This window comes from Pseudorasbora parva, chromosome 24 (assembly GCF_024679245.1).
Source record: "Pseudorasbora parva isolate DD20220531a chromosome 24, ASM2467924v1, whole genome shotgun sequence".
NCBI classification, from domain to species: domain Eukaryota; kingdom Metazoa; phylum Chordata; class Actinopteri; order Cypriniformes; family Gobionidae; genus Pseudorasbora; species Pseudorasbora parva.
The window spans coordinates 11,482,262-11,499,776 of record NC_090195.1 but is presented as its reverse complement, the minus strand read 5'-3'; the positions used below and the strand labels follow the sequence as shown (position 1 = coordinate 11,499,776).

The following is a 17,515-nucleotide window of genomic DNA, read 5'->3' as shown; positions in this document are numbered from 1 at the left end:
TCTCCTGTATCTTTGACATACAAGTTATTAAATTAAATAAAATGTAATTAAATAAAATTAGCCCTTTAAATAAAATTAACCCCTAAAGGGCAATTAGCCCTTAAATGCATGACTGTTTCACCAAACATTCTTACATATTCGGTCGTTAGCGACCCAGATCTATATTTAACATGGACCTCTACCTGTCGTGATAATATATAAAACTCCTGATGTTAGAGTAACAGCTACAGAAGAATAAAATAAAACCTATTTCCTTACCTTTTGGAGCTTGGAAGGATTCAGTTTGAGCAGATGTTTAATACCATCATCATATGACCTCGTCAGAGTTCGTTTACCAGCATTTGCCTCATATTCGCGATCTCCAGCATATTCTCAAAACTCATTTTCAATGTCTTTAAAATCAATATTTTGATCACTGACAGCTTCTTGACCACATCCATCATCAAGAGACAGTGACACTAACATATGATTGTGTTTAGTACTCGCTTTCTGTGGTAAATCACTGAGCCATTTCAAGTTTTGCAGATTATAATTATTGTTTCGTTTTCTGTCAGAGGTAACTATGAGTGAAACGTCACTTCATCATTGCGTATCAGACATTGCCACCTTGTGGAATAAAGGTGAATTGCGGCGTTTTTCGTCATTATAGATTCATTGATTATTGTGCAAAAAAAATATAAGTACAATCCTACACACCTCGGGTCGTTAGCGCGTTTTTAATAACCCGTCTATCGCGGTCATCTCCCTCCGCCTCAGCCATCTTCCTTGTTGTTTTTGTTGTTATTCTCTCGGAACCGGAAGTTTTTGAAACTTCACAACTTTATCGTCCGCCAGAAAATAAACAGTGACATAATCGATTATGGCACTTTGCCGCATCGATGCTGAATCGTTCATGCCCCGCATCGCGATGCATCGCTGAATCGATTATTGTTGACACCCCTACAATGTTCTGCTGTGAAACCTTGGGTCCTGCCATCCATGTTGATGTTACTTTGACATGTACCACCTACCTAAGCATTGTTGCAGACTATGTACCCTTTCATGGAAACAATATTCCTGGTGGCTGTGGCTCTTTCAGCAGGATAATGCGTCCTGCCACAAAGCAAAAATGGTTCAGGAATGGTTTGAGGAGCACAAAAACAAGTTTGAGGTGTTGAATTGGCCTTCAAATTTTCCAGATCTCAATCCATCTCGAGCATCTGTTGTGTGTGCTGAACAAACTCGCAGCTTTCAGGACTTAAATGATCTGCTGCTAACATCTTGGTGCAAGATACCACAGCACACCTTCAGGGGTCTAGTGGAGTCCATGCCTCGATGGGTTAGCAAAGGGAGACCAACACAGTATTAGGTCATAATGTTATGCCCAATCGGTGTATATTTACACAGACAGACACACACAGACAGACACACAAGTGAGAGACATTTAAAATTTTGTATGAAGTGCCTTTCTCCCCTGATAATAACGCAGTGTTCTCTGCCTTCTCAGAGATTAGAGTAAAAGCCTTTAACACACACCACCATGGGAAATCAATTCACCTTTCCCCAACAACAGCTGCTGGATCTGAGAAACAGCTCCAGGTTAGCGGAGAAACTAAACTTCATTAGATTATCACTAATTGCCCGATTAGTGAAGAAGGTGCTTGAGGAACATGTGATTTTCTGGAACCATAGTTAAACAGCTGTATGGATGGTTTGTTTATGTGCATACGGTTGTGTATGTGAGTTTTCTGTGCTGGAAAGCTCGTCACTCACCCTGAATTTGTACGGCGTGTTCCTTCTTAGGGACTCCAACTTACAGTTCAGCTCCAAACCACTGTAAACTTCCTGAAAGTGCAGTCCCTGCCAAAAACACATCGTTATTTAGGGCGTCAGGATGTGAAGTATGGAACAATTATTTCCAGCTTTGCTTTAGAGCCAGTCTAAATTGCTGTCTAACACTTGGAAATACTGCAATGAGTCTGACAAGGAAACGTGACATTTCTGTACCACAACTAAAAAAAAAACAAGGTGCAATTGTGTAGACTTGTCCCACTCCAAACAAACACTAGAATTTGCAACTTGCTCCATAACAACTGTTTTTTTTTACTAACAAATTTGTGGTTTAAATGTATTAAAAATGGCAAGATCCTACAAAAAAGAATGCAATAAACAAGATGAAAAATAAAGTGAATGAAATCTCTTTCAAATATTTGGAGGGTGCATCAGTCTTCTGTGCTAAACACAACAGGCATTAGTCATCGACCCAGAAGAGTCCATTTACTCTGAAAATTGTGGGCAACGGTGATTAACCAGCAACCAGTGAGGTAGAAAAAGGAGCTAATAGAATTAGCTGTTTTTTAGCTGTCATTTTCCCTCAACACTGAGAAAGCCAATTTCTGATAAAAATTATGACAACAGAAAGCCATAATAATTACTACACAAGGGTGGTTAAGGGATGTAGGCGGTAGGGCTGAGTTCACACCTTGGTCTCATCCTGCATCTCCAGGGTGTACGTGACCGCCTCCTCAGCACTGCAGCTGTTAGGTCGTGTCCACTCCAGCGTAACCCAGGACGGACCTGCCTGTACCAGCCGTGGAGGCAAGGAAATCTGTGGAAGACTTCCTGTGGTGTAGAAGACGACTTCTGTGCTGAATCCACTGCAGAAAAAGAAAATAATAAACAGTAATAAATCCCATTATTTCACATCCTATAAAGATTATACAACATATCCATGGCCCATCAAAGAGTGCGAGAAACACAAAGTTATAAACTGTTTGGACTTTCTCCCCTGGGAAAACTGCACTGCCACCACTCACAGTGAGTAGCGGAGAATTTTCTCATTTACCGCACCATTAAACACAAGGACACCACAGGGCCAAAATTCTATTAACGGGCATTCAACTAAAAGCACATATGCTGGTGGTGAGTTATATTTATAAAAATTGCTTTATGATTTACAGCAACAACAAAAAAGTTAAATCAATATTTATATTATATTATACATATATATATATTGGGGCCGGGACTTTAACGCGTTAATAAAGATTAAGAAGAAATTACAATAATGTAAAAATGTGTGCCTTGAATGCAATGTAAGTCGCTTTGGATAAAAGTGTCTGCCAAATGCATAAATGTAAATGTAATTAATTACGGGACTTTAACGCGTTAATTAATTACGAAAAAAAAAAAAACCCACACTTATTTTTGCACCGCGGAACGTTTTTCAATGAATGTGTTTCGACGGTACGATTATACTGGAACACCAACTAGCTCTCACGAGTCACAACAACAACAAACCATAATGAACATGAACGAAGAAGCTGATGAGACCACTTTGCTTGGCCCCGTGGATGGGAAATTTAGTTTTACAAAACGAAAGGATGGAAGCCTCGACAAGAGCATGGTTGTGAGCAAGCTATACAACAAGGAATTTGCGTATCACCGCAGCACATCGAGCCTCAAATATCACAAATATGCTTTTGCTACACTTAATGGCAAACATTGCGCTGGTCTGCTGGACTGAAATAAATAAACAGTATTTTGTTGATTAAGCTTATGTATTCAGTCATTATTCAATGGTATACTAAAAATCCATGTGAAAAATTACTTATTGTTCTCAGGTCAAATATTAAATGCAATTAAAATGCTATTAATTATTTACAAAGCCTCTAATTAATTAGATTTTTTTTTTAATCGAGTCCTGGCCCTAATATATATATATATATATATATATATATATATATATATATATATATATATATATATATATATATATATATATATATATATATATATAATATTAAAGTATCTTCTTATTTTGATAGAGTGCTATCAAAATACCATGGTAAATAATAAATATCAGCAATATAGTATAATACATATACACCACTTAACATGTATATCTCAATGTTAAGTGGTCTCTTTATTTACTCTTCATATATATATATGTTTATTGTTTCACAGTGCACACACATATATAATGTAAACATTTATTTTTATTTTGGATGCAATTAATCGCAATTAATTGTTTGACAGCACTAAGTTTAATTTAATTTGAATTAAAAAATGTGTTTCTGTAAATGACAAAGACAAAGAAACAAACCTGGCACCAATATCATTCAGCGCTGCCACTCGAAACGTGTACCCGACAGCAGGGCACAGCCTCATTACTTTGCAGTGTCGTTGGTGTCCCATGTAATATTCACGGAAAATGCTGTTCTTTTTCCCCTGAAAAAGCAACAAGGATAAAATGACGCCGTCAGAAATGACAAATAGGATGACGACAATAACATAAACAGCCCAAGAGAAAAAGACCAGCAGCAGCCACTTGTTGTGTCAGAAAGAGAACACTCTTCACATGAAAGAACAACAACAACAACAAAATTGCTGCTTGAAGCTGTGCTAATTGTCACAACAACAGGAGCCAAAATGTAATTAAAAGTTCAAGGCAGAGGTATTCAGAATGGATTTTGCAGGGAGGAACAGCTGCCAGCGTCTTCACAGACTTTTAGAGCTGCACAGCCACAGTTGAGGAGTTTTAATCAACTCTTATTGAGCCAGAGAAGCTTTGAGTAAATGAAAATAACTCAAGTAGACAGACTGTCATAAGGCAAAACAGCTGACTCGGTTAAATCCTTAGTCTCCTCAGGACCAACATCTCATGCCATGAGGACGGGAACATTTTTTACAGCAGTAAAAAAAGGAAGGCCAATAGTGAGGAAATGGAGAGGAAATAAGTGCATGTGAGAGAGGTATAGATGCACACACAGGATATAACCAAATGAATTTAAACAGGTGATGCAGAACATACCTCATCCCATTCAAGAACATAATTGGTGATTTTTGAGCCGTTGTCCATAGGGGGCTGCAATACAAATTTGAAATGATGTAAAGATTATATACAGTATACACTACCATTCAAAAGCTTGAGGTTGGCAAGAGTGTTTAAATGTTCTTGAAAGAAGTCTCATGGAAGTTCAGAAGACTCTGATTAAAAATAGTCAAAACTCATAATGTGAAAATAAAATAATTATATTTTTTAGTTTTCTATTTTAATTTTAATGTATTTTTTTAATTTTATTTATTCAAAGAATTTTTTAGCATAACTACTCCAGTCTTCAGTGTCACATGATCCTTCAAAAAACATTTTAATATGCTGGTTTGGCGCTCAAGAAATTGTATTCAATTAATGTTAAAAAAGTTGTGCATCCTTGCAGTATTAAATTATAAATTCTATTAATTTATCTTAAAGACCACAAACTTAAAAATAAAATGTTATCAATACTAAGGACACAAAGTCTAACAAATTATGAATTATATATTATAAATAAAACAATATAATACACATAGTAAGTCAAAATTGATGAGAAATAATACATTACAGTGATTTTACAACAGTTAAGTTTTTTTTACATGATGCAACACAGGATTATCAATAAATAACTACTTATTAATTATTGTAATCAGCGTAAATTATTCCACCATCAAGTAATATAGTTCAGAAGCCTAACCACTGAAGTTTTAATGGTTTGTAACAACTCAATAATACAGAACGTACCTTCCACTGTAATGTGAGGGAGCTCTTGGTGCGATGGGACAGTCTGGGGGGTAGAGGGGTATCAGGAGGGGCACACTGGGTGGTGAAGGCCCTCGCATCTGATCTGGGACCCTTGACAGAGTCACACACTGTGGTTACTCTGTAAAACACACACACACTTAGAATTTCCAAATGAGCACGTTCAATTAAAGGCGGGCGTACACGGTGCGATTTTTGCTGTCGTACGAACTCGCAGACGATTTTTTTTTCTCGGGAGAAATCGCGTGGACATCGTGGATGCTCGTATGGTCGCGGCTCGCACCGTGTGAGAGGAAATACGAGACGAGCCGAGCACGTTAAGAGCACCTCCCGACCTTACGATCATTTTTAAACATGTTTAAAAAGTTCGGGGAGTCGGCCCGATTTTTACCAGCTGTCCCCTATTGCCAAATCATGCACAAGCACGTCACATAGGCTCAATCTATATGACTAGCTCAGTGGCTGCCACATACTGCGTTCACACACACACACACACACACACACACACACACACACACACACACACACACTTTCTCTCTCACGTGCACTCTTCTCTCTCCCTCTGGTTGTTTCGGTTAAAAGGAATGGCTGTTCTCTGCTTTTCAACAAATCATTTTCACACCTTTTTTCTTTATTTTTTTGTATATAAAGCCATAGCAGCAACATTGAAAGCTCCGGTGTCTGTGTTACATGAAAACTGGTGTGATCGCGGCCGGCTCGCGGTGCAAACAGTCGTGCCGTGTACCAGCTGATTTGATGCGATGATCAAATTAAATGACTCGTAGCGTCTGCAATATCTCACGACCTTCCGAGTGTCCGAATTCGCACAGTGTACGCCCGCCTTAATACACAGAAAAGTCTGCTACTGCCATTTTAAACGAATCATTTAGTGATAACAATGAATGTATTCAAATGCTGTATGCATTGTAATTACAAAAAGAACACTTTTTTCACATATTTAAGTACAAATCCATTTTTTAACATTCATTATCTTTAATTCAGTCTTGTTAATCAGATATCAGGTCCTTCAGCACTCAAATGAAATTCCAAGTGCTTAGTTAATGGAGCGCTTCATCTCCTTCGTGAGTCGCTTTGGTTAAAAGCGTGTGCTAGATGAATAAAATGCAAAAATGAAACACTACTCTTACCGGACGTGATAATCTGTGGCTGGTCTGAGGTCAGCGAGGGTGTACTGGAGTTCCTCACCACTGAGAAAGACAAAAAAAAGATAGACTAAGTGTGACAATCTGTTTGTGATGAATGAGCAGATGAATGATGCACCTTTTAAACCTCATTCAGCTTTCAAATCAATTCATAATAGCCTTTATGATTTGCTTCAGGGATCAAAAAAAAAAGAAAGCTGTAGAGGTACATAAAGTTAATTTTCTAAGCACATCAGGAAGATTACAAAATTGTTCAATAACTACTGTATACTAATGACCATATAGAAATAGCAATAGCTGCACAATTCTATATAAATTTAGAAATCACAATTTTGTTTAAAATAGAAATCATGATTCTCCCACTATTATGAAGAGAAAACTAATCAATATAGACAAGAGGTTTGCTTTTATTGTATGATGTCTGCTGTGCAGTACATAAATGCTAAGAAAGACCTTACCTGTACACAACCTTGTATTTCCCGTCACGGCTCTTGTCCTTGAGCTGGAGCTCGTAAGGGACCCGTCCAGATGATCCCGATACGAAAACAGAAGTCCACGACACAAGTGCGGAGTGGGACTGTACATTAGACACCTGAGGAACCAAAATAAAGACATTCAAGTTTTATTATAATATATATATATAAAATATAATATTTTACACACACACACTTTAATGCAAGAGTGAAACATTTCTGAAAACAAGCCGGAAACATCTTTTTAAGAAAAGAGCCTGGCATATGATTAGAAGTTGATTTATCAATTTAGCCCTTTCATATTTTAATTTTATATATATATGTATATATATATATATATATATATATATATATATATATATATATATATATATATATATACAGAGAGAGAGAGAGAGAGAGCGAGAGAGCGAGAGAGAGAGAGAGAGAGAGAGAGAGAGAGAGAGAGAGAGAGAGAGAGAGAGAGAGAGAGAGAGAGAGAGAGAGAGAGAGAGAGGCAGCTGTAAATAGTTCATTCGGGTGTCAAGGCTACAGCAGGCTTGTCTTCAGTGAATGAAGCATCAGTCATAACACCCTTTAGCTGACGTCCTTCACACAGAGACTCCTCATTCACAAAACAAAAACATCTGCATGTGAAGAGGCTTCAGCCATGGCAAACCAGACTATTTACCCAATATCCTTCCCTTCTGCATTCAAATTAAGTGATTTTGCATTAGTAAAGAATGAAAGAAAGGGCTATAAGGAGCATCTTCACAAACATCTTTGCACGTCAGCTGCCTCAAAATGTTACAGGTACTGATGAAGAAAGACACAGATAAATAATTAATTTATGAAGCTGCAATGCCACAGCACGGATCAGGGAAGCCCGAAAAAGAAACAGCTTCTTGTGTAGAATATAGATGAGTTTTCCAGGGTGAAATAAAAGAAAGAAGCACAACAAAAGCAGCTAAAACTAGCAATCATCTTGATAACACACACACACACACACAAATGGTGAAATGCTTTTTTTTAAACAAATATTTTATAAATAAAGGCAACTAACTAATTTACACAGAATTGTGGTCTTCCAAAAAGGGTATATGAAGTTAAAAGTATATGAACACAACTGCTCTAGAAAGCAAAATATTAACCTATAAGCCAATTAATCCAGATCTGCAAACCAATCATATAAGACTGTCTATTAGAATTAACTGCATTTTTGGGGCCATTTTCGCAATTACTTTCCAATATCTGCTCCAAAGGTAGATATATGAAGTCAGTTTTCCTCAAGGTGTAGTTCGTCACATCTATGAATATGTTTAACTAACATTTGTAAACATGTTTTAAGCTTTATTTTGAACAGTATATCTAGTGTTTCATTATTTCCATCCTTATTGTGCTTGTGTTATTACATTACCAAAATTAAAATACTTTGTTAAAGTCACATTTTAAAACTTGAATGCATATGTAATATGAGTTTCCACTGACAGATAGAGATAAAGATTATGACATGAGGTACAGTAGCAGAGAGGAGGAAAACGTATTGATGTGACTGATCAATGAACCGCCGAACCATTCATGAACTCCTGCTGCCCCCTCGTGAACGTAAACGGAAGTGCCGACCACCTCTAGACTTTGCTAAATCATGGTTACAAGAGTGTTCTGGATAGTTGCCAGGTAAAAAGAGCCCACTTTTCTATGACAATCCAATCCCTATATGAGTCAAGTCAAGTTTTTATGAACCAATTTTATAGTCCACTTTCAACTGCTTGGAAAGAAAAAACTCTCCTCAAGCCACATGATTTGAGGAATCATTAATGTTAGTGGCATGTGCATATATATATATATATATATATATATATATATATATATATATATATATATATATATATATATATATATATATATATATATATATATATATATATATATATATATATATATATATATATATATATATATATATATATATATATATATATATATATATATATATATATATATATATATATATCCAACTTGATCCATCCTCCATGTAAAACATTGCTATGTTTGGGAAACCTCAAACCTTAATTGTATTTTTGTACAGTGTGTTTTCAGGGGTCCTCAAATATTGACCTCGAACCGAAACAACAAATACTGAAGAAATGATTTAAATGAAATTATAATTAAATGATAAATCAAACAAAACTTCCATTTCTTCTCTGCATTTCTCAGCTTGCTTTCTAATCTAGCTGTTAGAATATTGTTGGGTCTTTGACAAATTGTTTTGCTCCTCTTTCGTAAGTCCCTTTAGATAAAAGCATCTGCTAGTGCTAAATGTATAAATGCAAATCATAATGCTTAGGATTTGTTCATATTTCTAATGTGAAGCACTTGGCAAGCAAACAATATTCAGAGAGGAGGGATAATCCTGCAGGGCAAATACCACAATCACGGGCAAAAGCGTGAAATTACGACATTAAAGTTTTCCGAATGGCTGAACTGTCAGCATGAGAGGAGATTTGTGAGACGACATGTTTTGAATCACCCACCTGGGGCTTGTCCATTCCTGATGGCACAGCCTGAACTCGTCTCGTGTCCACATCATGATCTGCACAGAAAAGAGATTAAATATAGCCAGCCGTCTCCTATCAGTCGTAATTCAGAGTTTGTGTGTGCGTGTAACATCTTCATGCTCGTTTGGAAAGGGAAAGAAACACAAAGAACATAAATTCAGTATCAGCAGACAGAGACACAGATCTGGGGCATTAGAGACATCCTGATGGATGGAGCTGTCGGAGCGGGCCTGCGGCGGGTAGGAAAGTGACTTTCGGGCGAGTGAGGATCATAGGTCTGGCTCCTACGGGGCCCGAGGGGCTCTGCAATGAGTCATTACTGCGATGAAGTCATGGCGACATGACCCCACACTGACCTCAATGGTTTTCCCCCAAAACACGATGTTGTTGGGATTAGGAGATAGAGGATGTTTTTATTGGATTCTTCATTTTAATGGAGAGAGGGGAAAATAAGAGTGGAAAATTAGAGATTCCACTCCATGTATGGACTTCTGAATTACTCATCGGATTCAAATAAAGAGTCGTGGCAGTGTTGGAAAACAAATAAGCACTAAACACAGTGATGCAGCAACCAATTATGTAAATATATATATATATATATATATATATATATATATATATATATATATATATATATATATATATATATATATACACACACACACACACACACACACACACACACACACACACACACACATATATATGCATGCGTGTATAATAGCTTGACTGTACTTTAACTAGTTCAAACAATGAGTAAACTATGAGTAGCTTGTTGAGAAGCTACCGCTTCAAAGTCCCAAACACCGCTGGAGAATGAAAACCAAATCTTATCTTCTGACGTTACGTATTTCAGCCAGATCTGAGCCTCTTCTCAGTCAATCTCCACAGGAACAGATCATCTTCCAGTCTCGTTTTAATTTGCAGTGCCTTTTGCCTGTGCATTTTAACACGGACCAGCCTTGTGCCGTCACTTCAGACAGGAAGAGATCTGTGCCTCATTATGTGCTGTGGTTTTGCCACAGACAGACTACAGACTCACACACTCTCTCGCTCTCTCTTTAACACACAGACACAGAGGCATGGGAACCAAACGTTCACAAGAACAAAGACCAGGGTGAGATAAGACATTAAAGAACAAAGAGGAAAACAGCGAGACAGAGTGAGCTGTTTTCTGAAGGAATGATGAAAGAAAAGGAAATGATGATATAGAGAATATGAAATCTACTGCATCTGATGCCACATGTGTTGCACATTCATCTACCATCTGATCCCAGAACAGTCCTGATTGGAATTCTCAGATATGTGGAATTCTCAGTGAAATACAAGCTAACTGTATACTACGTACTTTAAATGAATACTGTATACTAAGATTGGGGATCGGAACCGGTTCTTCCTCAGAACAGTGTTTTCTGATTTGCCACAGAATCAAAGCAAATTAAATGTCTGCAGTGAAGTTGATGAAAAAAACTGGGCAAAACAATGTAAAACAATAAAAAGATATACAAACACATAGTATGATTCATGTATAAATGACTCCTTGACTTTATTATTTTGAATAAATAAATCAGAAATAAATGGGTTTTTTAATTAGACCATAATAGCATATATCTTTAACTATCAACTGTTTCTTATTAAATTACACTTTATTAGCATGCTGCATTGAGCAAGTAATTTTTTTAATCTTTTAATATATTTTGTTAACTTTTAAGTCAATTAAATTAGCCAAGAAAGAAAGAGGGGTGTGAAGGGGGGTGAAATGTAAAAAAAAAAAGTCGAAGTTGAAGTTGATCGCATTGCATTGCGGGATACAGCATTTGCAGTGTGCTCTAGTTGTAAATTTCATATTTAAGAAATTGTAGTTGGTCGTCATCAATTTGTTCTGAAATATGTGACCATGGACCACAAAACCAGTCAGAAGGATAGATTTTTTGAAACTGATATTTATACATCATCTGAAAGCTGAATAAATACGATTTCCATTGATGTATGGTTTGTTAGGATCAAATCTGGAATCTGAGGGCGCAAAAAATATCTAAATATTGAGAAAATCCCCTTTAAAGTTGTCCAAATGAAGTCCTTAGCAATGCATATTGCATTTTTGATAGATTTATGGTTGGAAATTTACAAAATATCTTCACAGAACATCTTTACTTAATAAATTCATGATTTTTGGCATAAAAGAAAAGAAAAAAAACGATAATTGTGACCCATACAATGTACTGTTGGCTATCACCACAAATATACCCGTGCAAAATTATGATTGATTTAGTGGTCCAGGGTCAAATATACATGTCGACATCATTCTAATAGGCTGATTTGGAGCTAAAATAAAATGTCTTACTATAATATTAATCAATGATGAAACCAGTTTCCATTGTGGAAACCGTGATACATTATTCATTTGAAATATAAACATTTTAAAATATAAAATGTCATTATTCACTTTTAAGCAATTTAAAACACTCTTGTTGATCAGAAGTATTAATTTCTTTCAGCAAAAAATATCCTACTGACCCCAAATTCTGAATGGTAGCATAAACAAAGCCTACGCCATACAAGTGACTGACTATATTGCACCACTAGTGGGCAGTCTTCCATATTCCTTCTTGCTTCCTGTACCATCTACTGTTTATCCAATGTGTATGTCACACCACAGAGTAAGTGCTGACACTGATATAAAAGCTCAAAAATAAAGGCTTGGAAGTAGAGGCCCATAAAGCTTCATAGAAATGAGGCATTAAACAGATGTGGACAAGACTGTTGACTCATCTTGAAGAGTCAGCAGCTCTGACTGCTGTTATTTGAGTCCAGCTGACACTGAAAAAATCCTTTGTTTTTGCTCCCAGCTGTTTCCACATGTATGAAAACACTACAGAGACACGAGAACAAAATGAGAACGATGTCTCTCAAATTAGACGGCATTTAAATTCAACTTAGCCCACCTTGTGGCTCGGTGTCCGTGTGTTTGGGGCTTCCTCTGGCTCTTCGATCTGACCTCTTGTTGCCAGGGCTTCCTCCTCCTCCAGAGCTGCTGTGGCTCTTGCCGTGGCCGTTCGCTGTGGTGGTGCAGGCCGTGCTGTTCTTGTAGCTGCTGGACAGCGGGCTGGTCACCTGACTTAGACCTGTACGCTCCACTGGCTGTTTGAGCTTCTTAGGTGGAGGTTTACAGTACTCCTCATGACCCATAAAAGTGGAGACGTTATACAGTGGGATGATCTCTGAGATGAGACAAAGGTCATAATTACACTACAGAAAGTAAAGTAAATGTCACAAAGTAAAAGTACAATGCACTATGCAACAAACAATGTATATTCTAGTCTTCTGATCTAATTGAACTGTTGTATACATATTAGCACATTAAATGATCTTCAATTTTAGCTTAGTTTTTCTATTTCAATTGTATTATATTTTATATTTAATTTAAATTTTAGTTTAGTAAAGAAATGCACTTTAAATACCACAATATATTTTTTAGAAGTATCATTATATTTATAATATTTAAAATTTACAACAATAAAAAAGGTCTTTAAAACCATGAGAAACATCAAGCATGTTCAAACATTTCATTCATCATGCATCTTTGGATTGGTTGTGTTTTCATAGATTTGTGTGGTATTTTGCTTTCATGTTGCGCCAGGTTAGGACTGTGTTATGATTTAGTATAAGACACGGTTGCCAATCCTCACTGAAGTATGCGTTCAAATAACTGAATAAGACCAGGAGATTTAACTCTGCTATGGACTGTTAAGCTTTACCTTCCGGGTAGATGGGTGGCAGTCGATGCTGGTAGAACTGGTGCGGGGACACGTCACCGGGGCTGACTGGGGGGTAGTATGACGTATGTGAGGCTGGAATAAAGTGTGGGTGGGTCAGGTACGGAGGGTGAATGTGGTGGCTCGGGGACAGAGCCGGAGAGTAACTGGGGGGGAAACATTCAGAATGAGGTGTCACCACAACCCTCCGCACGCCCGTGTTGTCCTCCAGAACCTGAAAATACAAACACGCAGACATCAAGCCAAACAATTCCCGACATCACAGGCTCTCTGATGTCGGCCATCAGTACCCCACCATTGACAAATAATACAGCCTGTCTCTGGATATAATGTGCAAACAGTTGCAACCACAGACGTTCAATGCTAATTTAAACAAAGGGCAGGAATGCCAAAGTAAACAAGGCCTTCTAATGGAACGGGCATCAAATACATTCCAGGGGAGGAATGCATGCATGCATGCAAAATGGTTACAGGAATGACATATCTGCTGGTACAGTAGTTCACATGGGAGATATCAACCCACTGACGGCAACTTCTAACCCTGGGTGATCCTAAAGTCAGTTTGGTCTCTCAGGATTAGAAGGTGATGTCACTGACGACAGCAGAAACCAAACCAAAGTGCTCAGTTATGCTTATACTGGAGGAAAGAACTGTTTGGATCTGCAGGGCCTCCTGGAAAATCTATATGTTATAGGTTCAAAGAGTGAAATATTAAAACATGTATTATATGTTTTAACATTAAACCTTCCCCTTGGGAAGTTCCTTCTTTCTAGTTCGTAAATTGATATAATGTGCATTTAAGTGATTAAATGACGTAAGATGAAGTAATGAGTGTTATGTGGTGTGCCTTATTGCCATTCTTCATCATCAGTACCCAAAATGTGCACAACAAACTGTACGTTCAACATTCTAAACCAGAGGGTTTGTCCAGAGAGGAATGCGGACATCTTGGAAAAAACATACAACATTTTATTCATTATTATTAAACATAAGTGTTGAAACTTAAATGACAAAACACTGAGAAATTTATGCGAGTGAAGGTTACCACGCCAAATCCTCAAAAGATTATTAATGTATGTACTGTAATTTATGTACAATACTACTATCAATTAAAAGTTTGGGGTCAGGGAGATGCTTTTTTAAGAAATGATTATTATTTATTAATTATTTATTAAGCAAAGATGCATTCAATTGAACTAAAGTTCTATTTCAAAATAAATGCTTTTAAATAATTTCAAAAATAAAATTTCTATTCAAAGAATCCTGAAAAATGTTCGATGTTTTCAACATTGATTATAAGAAAGGTTTCTTGAGCAGCAAATTAGCATATTAGAATGATTTATATAGGATGTGACACTGAAGACTGGAGTAATGACGATCCAAATTCAGATTTACAATAGAAATTACAATTTTCATTACAATAGAAAACAGTTATTTTAAATGGTAATAATATTTCACAATATTACTTAATTTTTTTTTGATCAAATAAATGGTGAGCATTTAGAGCTCTTTTGAAATTATAAAAAAAAAAATCTTACTGACCCCACCATTTTTGAACGATAATGTTTATTGACTTTACATTTAATTCATGACTTTTGTGTAGTGGTAAAGAAAAGAGATAAAGCTAACAAGAAAAAAATGGTTTATGAGGCCACATGATGGTGCAACAAAACTATATCTCATTATTATTTGTGGCAACAGAGCATCAGTTACACCGCTAATAAGCATCATTATCACTTCATTTTGATGCACTTGTGCTAAAAGCTTCCATCATGTTGGAAATTGGAAAGAGAGAAAGAATCGGGCAGCCCACCAAACATGGGTTGGTCCTGCCCTTCACATTCGGGTGGAATGCGCTAATGAATCATATTTACACAAGTGACCTTTGTGCCATTATGCCCCCCCTACTGATTTATTACACCCCACAACTCAAACCCCTTTTCCTGCCCTCTCCGCAAGAGTTTTTTGACCTTTCAACGGAAATGTCACCAGCGCTGACCTTTAGCAAACTCTTGCCTGACACCGTTCAGTAAAGAGGAATAACTTAGAATTTTGTGCACGTCTGTCTGTTGTTTGTTTGGTTGCCACATACTGGATGGACACTTTGTGAACGTGTTTTCAAGAAAGCGATATTCGTCTGTGAGGGGTGAAATCGCATCCTTATTGTGCGAGCGGTTTCGCCACCCCGACGTACGGCCCTGACCCATTCCTGCCGGTTACCTGGGAGACGTAGCCAGGAGGAACATGGATTGGTGGAATGGAACCATTCGGTGACATCATGGGAACTTCAGCAGGCCCTGAGGCAGAAAAAAAAGAGAAGAAAGCCGTCAATCAAACCGTAACACAATGCTGACTCCGCCTCCTCATTCCACCACGTAATGCAAGGCTCAGCAAAGAAAATTCCAGTGGCATTGAGAAAACAGAAGAAAAACAAGAATTCAATGAGAATAAAGACATGCATTTTCTTAGGAGATTGATTTACAGAAGTTATTAGGGCTATAAGTGAGCTATGCTTCAGTCTGTTATATACTATATATCAAATCTGCTTAAAATGTTAACTATATTATTGGCCAGTGATATCTTTTGTTGGATATATAGTACAACCAACATTATCCACATACAATATATACACTATATAACAAATCTCAGCTCCATGATTGTTTACACAAAATATAAACTATAGCAAATTTCAACTGCTTGACTGTTTATATTGTTGCTAAATGCAAACTACATTATCACCCAGCTCTAACATAATAAACATAACAATAAGACAAAGATGCACTATATTGGCAAAAGTTTTGGTCTGTTTGGACGAAAAGGCCTGGCTTAGTCTCCACTCTAATTTATCCCAAAGGTGTTCCGCACCAAACTTGCTCATCCAAGTCTTTATGGACCTTGCTTTGTGCACTGCTGAACAGTCATGTTGGAACAGGAAGGGGCGATCCCAGTTGAGAGCATGAAACTGTCCAAAAATTCTTGGTATGCTGAAACGGAGTTCCTTTCACTGGAACTAAGGGACCAAGCCCAACCCCCCGAAAAAACAACCCCACACAAAAAATCCCCCCTCTACCAAACTTTACACATGGCTCAATGCAGTCAGGCAAGTACTGTTCTCCTGGCAACTGCCAAACCTAGACTTGTCAGACTGAGAAGTGTGATTTGTCAACACAGTGATTTGTCCAGACTTACTGCAAAGGTGGCAACCTATCACAGTACCACGCTTGAATTCACTGACTCATGAGAGCGACCCATTCTTTCACAAATGTTAGTAGAAGCATCTGCAAGCTTAGGTGCTTGATTTTATCCACCTGTGGCCATGGAAGTGATGGAACACCTGAAATCAATAATTTGGAGGAGTGTCCCAATGCTTTTGGCAATATAATGAATTAAGATATTATAAACATTAACACCATGATTTTATGTAAAGCTGCTTTGAGTGTATTGTGAGAAGTGCTTTACCAATAAAACAGATTTGACATGATTTTTGACCCACTATCCGACTGAACTTTATAGGCCTATATTTCGTACTGTGGCATTGGGTTAAACAAACAGTTTAAGGCATTGTTTATGGTTTCACCGCAGTCAACGCAATAGTATCAGAGCCATCAGATCCAACTGTTGCGCCGCAGGAAGAAAAAGCCACCGCTGGCACACAAACCCTCTCTGTTATGGCTCTCATGGGACGCCGGTGAATGAAACCCCTCCACCCACCACACCGACTGTTTATTGTCAGAATATAAAGCCTAGAGAAGTAACTCAAATTGCGTACCCTCATCCGGGGCTCGTGTAGAGGAGAGCCACCAGCTGTTTTAGAAATCACGGGCTCCTTCAGACCCTGCAGGAACCATGGCGTGACAGCCTCCGGTGCACTAAATCACAAAATCACCCTGATGAATTTTACAGTTTCTCCTCGGTTTCTCCCCCATCAGTCAATACCGGGGTCAGTATCTCTGCAGCTAGTGGATGCCGGGTTTGAATAAGACCCTGTTTGTGCTTGTATTGAAGGGGCTTC

General features: G+C 37.5%; 1 protein-coding gene across 4 annotated transcripts in view; it reads right to left on the bottom strand.

Moving 5' to 3' along the window:
- Nucleotides 1–17,515, bottom strand: part of fndc3bb (fibronectin type III domain containing 3Bb) — a 74,311-nt gene that overhangs the window by 23,174 nt on the left and 33,622 nt on the right. For all 4 annotated transcript variants that reach the window (XM_067434373.1, XM_067434376.1, XM_067434375.1 and 1 more), the window contains exons 4-14: nucleotides 15,724–15,800; nucleotides 13,486–13,717; nucleotides 12,673–12,948; nucleotides 9,704–9,762; nucleotides 7,176–7,309; nucleotides 6,703–6,762; nucleotides 5,537–5,675; nucleotides 4,790–4,843; nucleotides 4,082–4,206; nucleotides 2,462–2,636; nucleotides 1,753–1,839 (exon numbers count right to left, since the gene is read on the bottom strand). In XM_067434373.1, coding sequence (XP_067290474.1) covers nucleotides 1,753–1,839; nucleotides 2,462–2,636; nucleotides 4,082–4,206; nucleotides 4,790–4,843; nucleotides 5,537–5,675; nucleotides 6,703–6,762; nucleotides 7,176–7,309; nucleotides 9,704–9,762; nucleotides 12,673–12,948; nucleotides 13,486–13,717; nucleotides 15,724–15,800 — 1,418 coding nt within the window. The remainder of the gene's footprint in view (nucleotides 1–1,752; nucleotides 1,840–2,461; nucleotides 2,637–4,081; nucleotides 4,207–4,789; nucleotides 4,844–5,536; nucleotides 5,676–6,702; nucleotides 6,763–7,175; nucleotides 7,310–9,703; nucleotides 9,763–12,672; nucleotides 12,949–13,485; nucleotides 13,718–15,723; nucleotides 15,801–17,515) is intronic.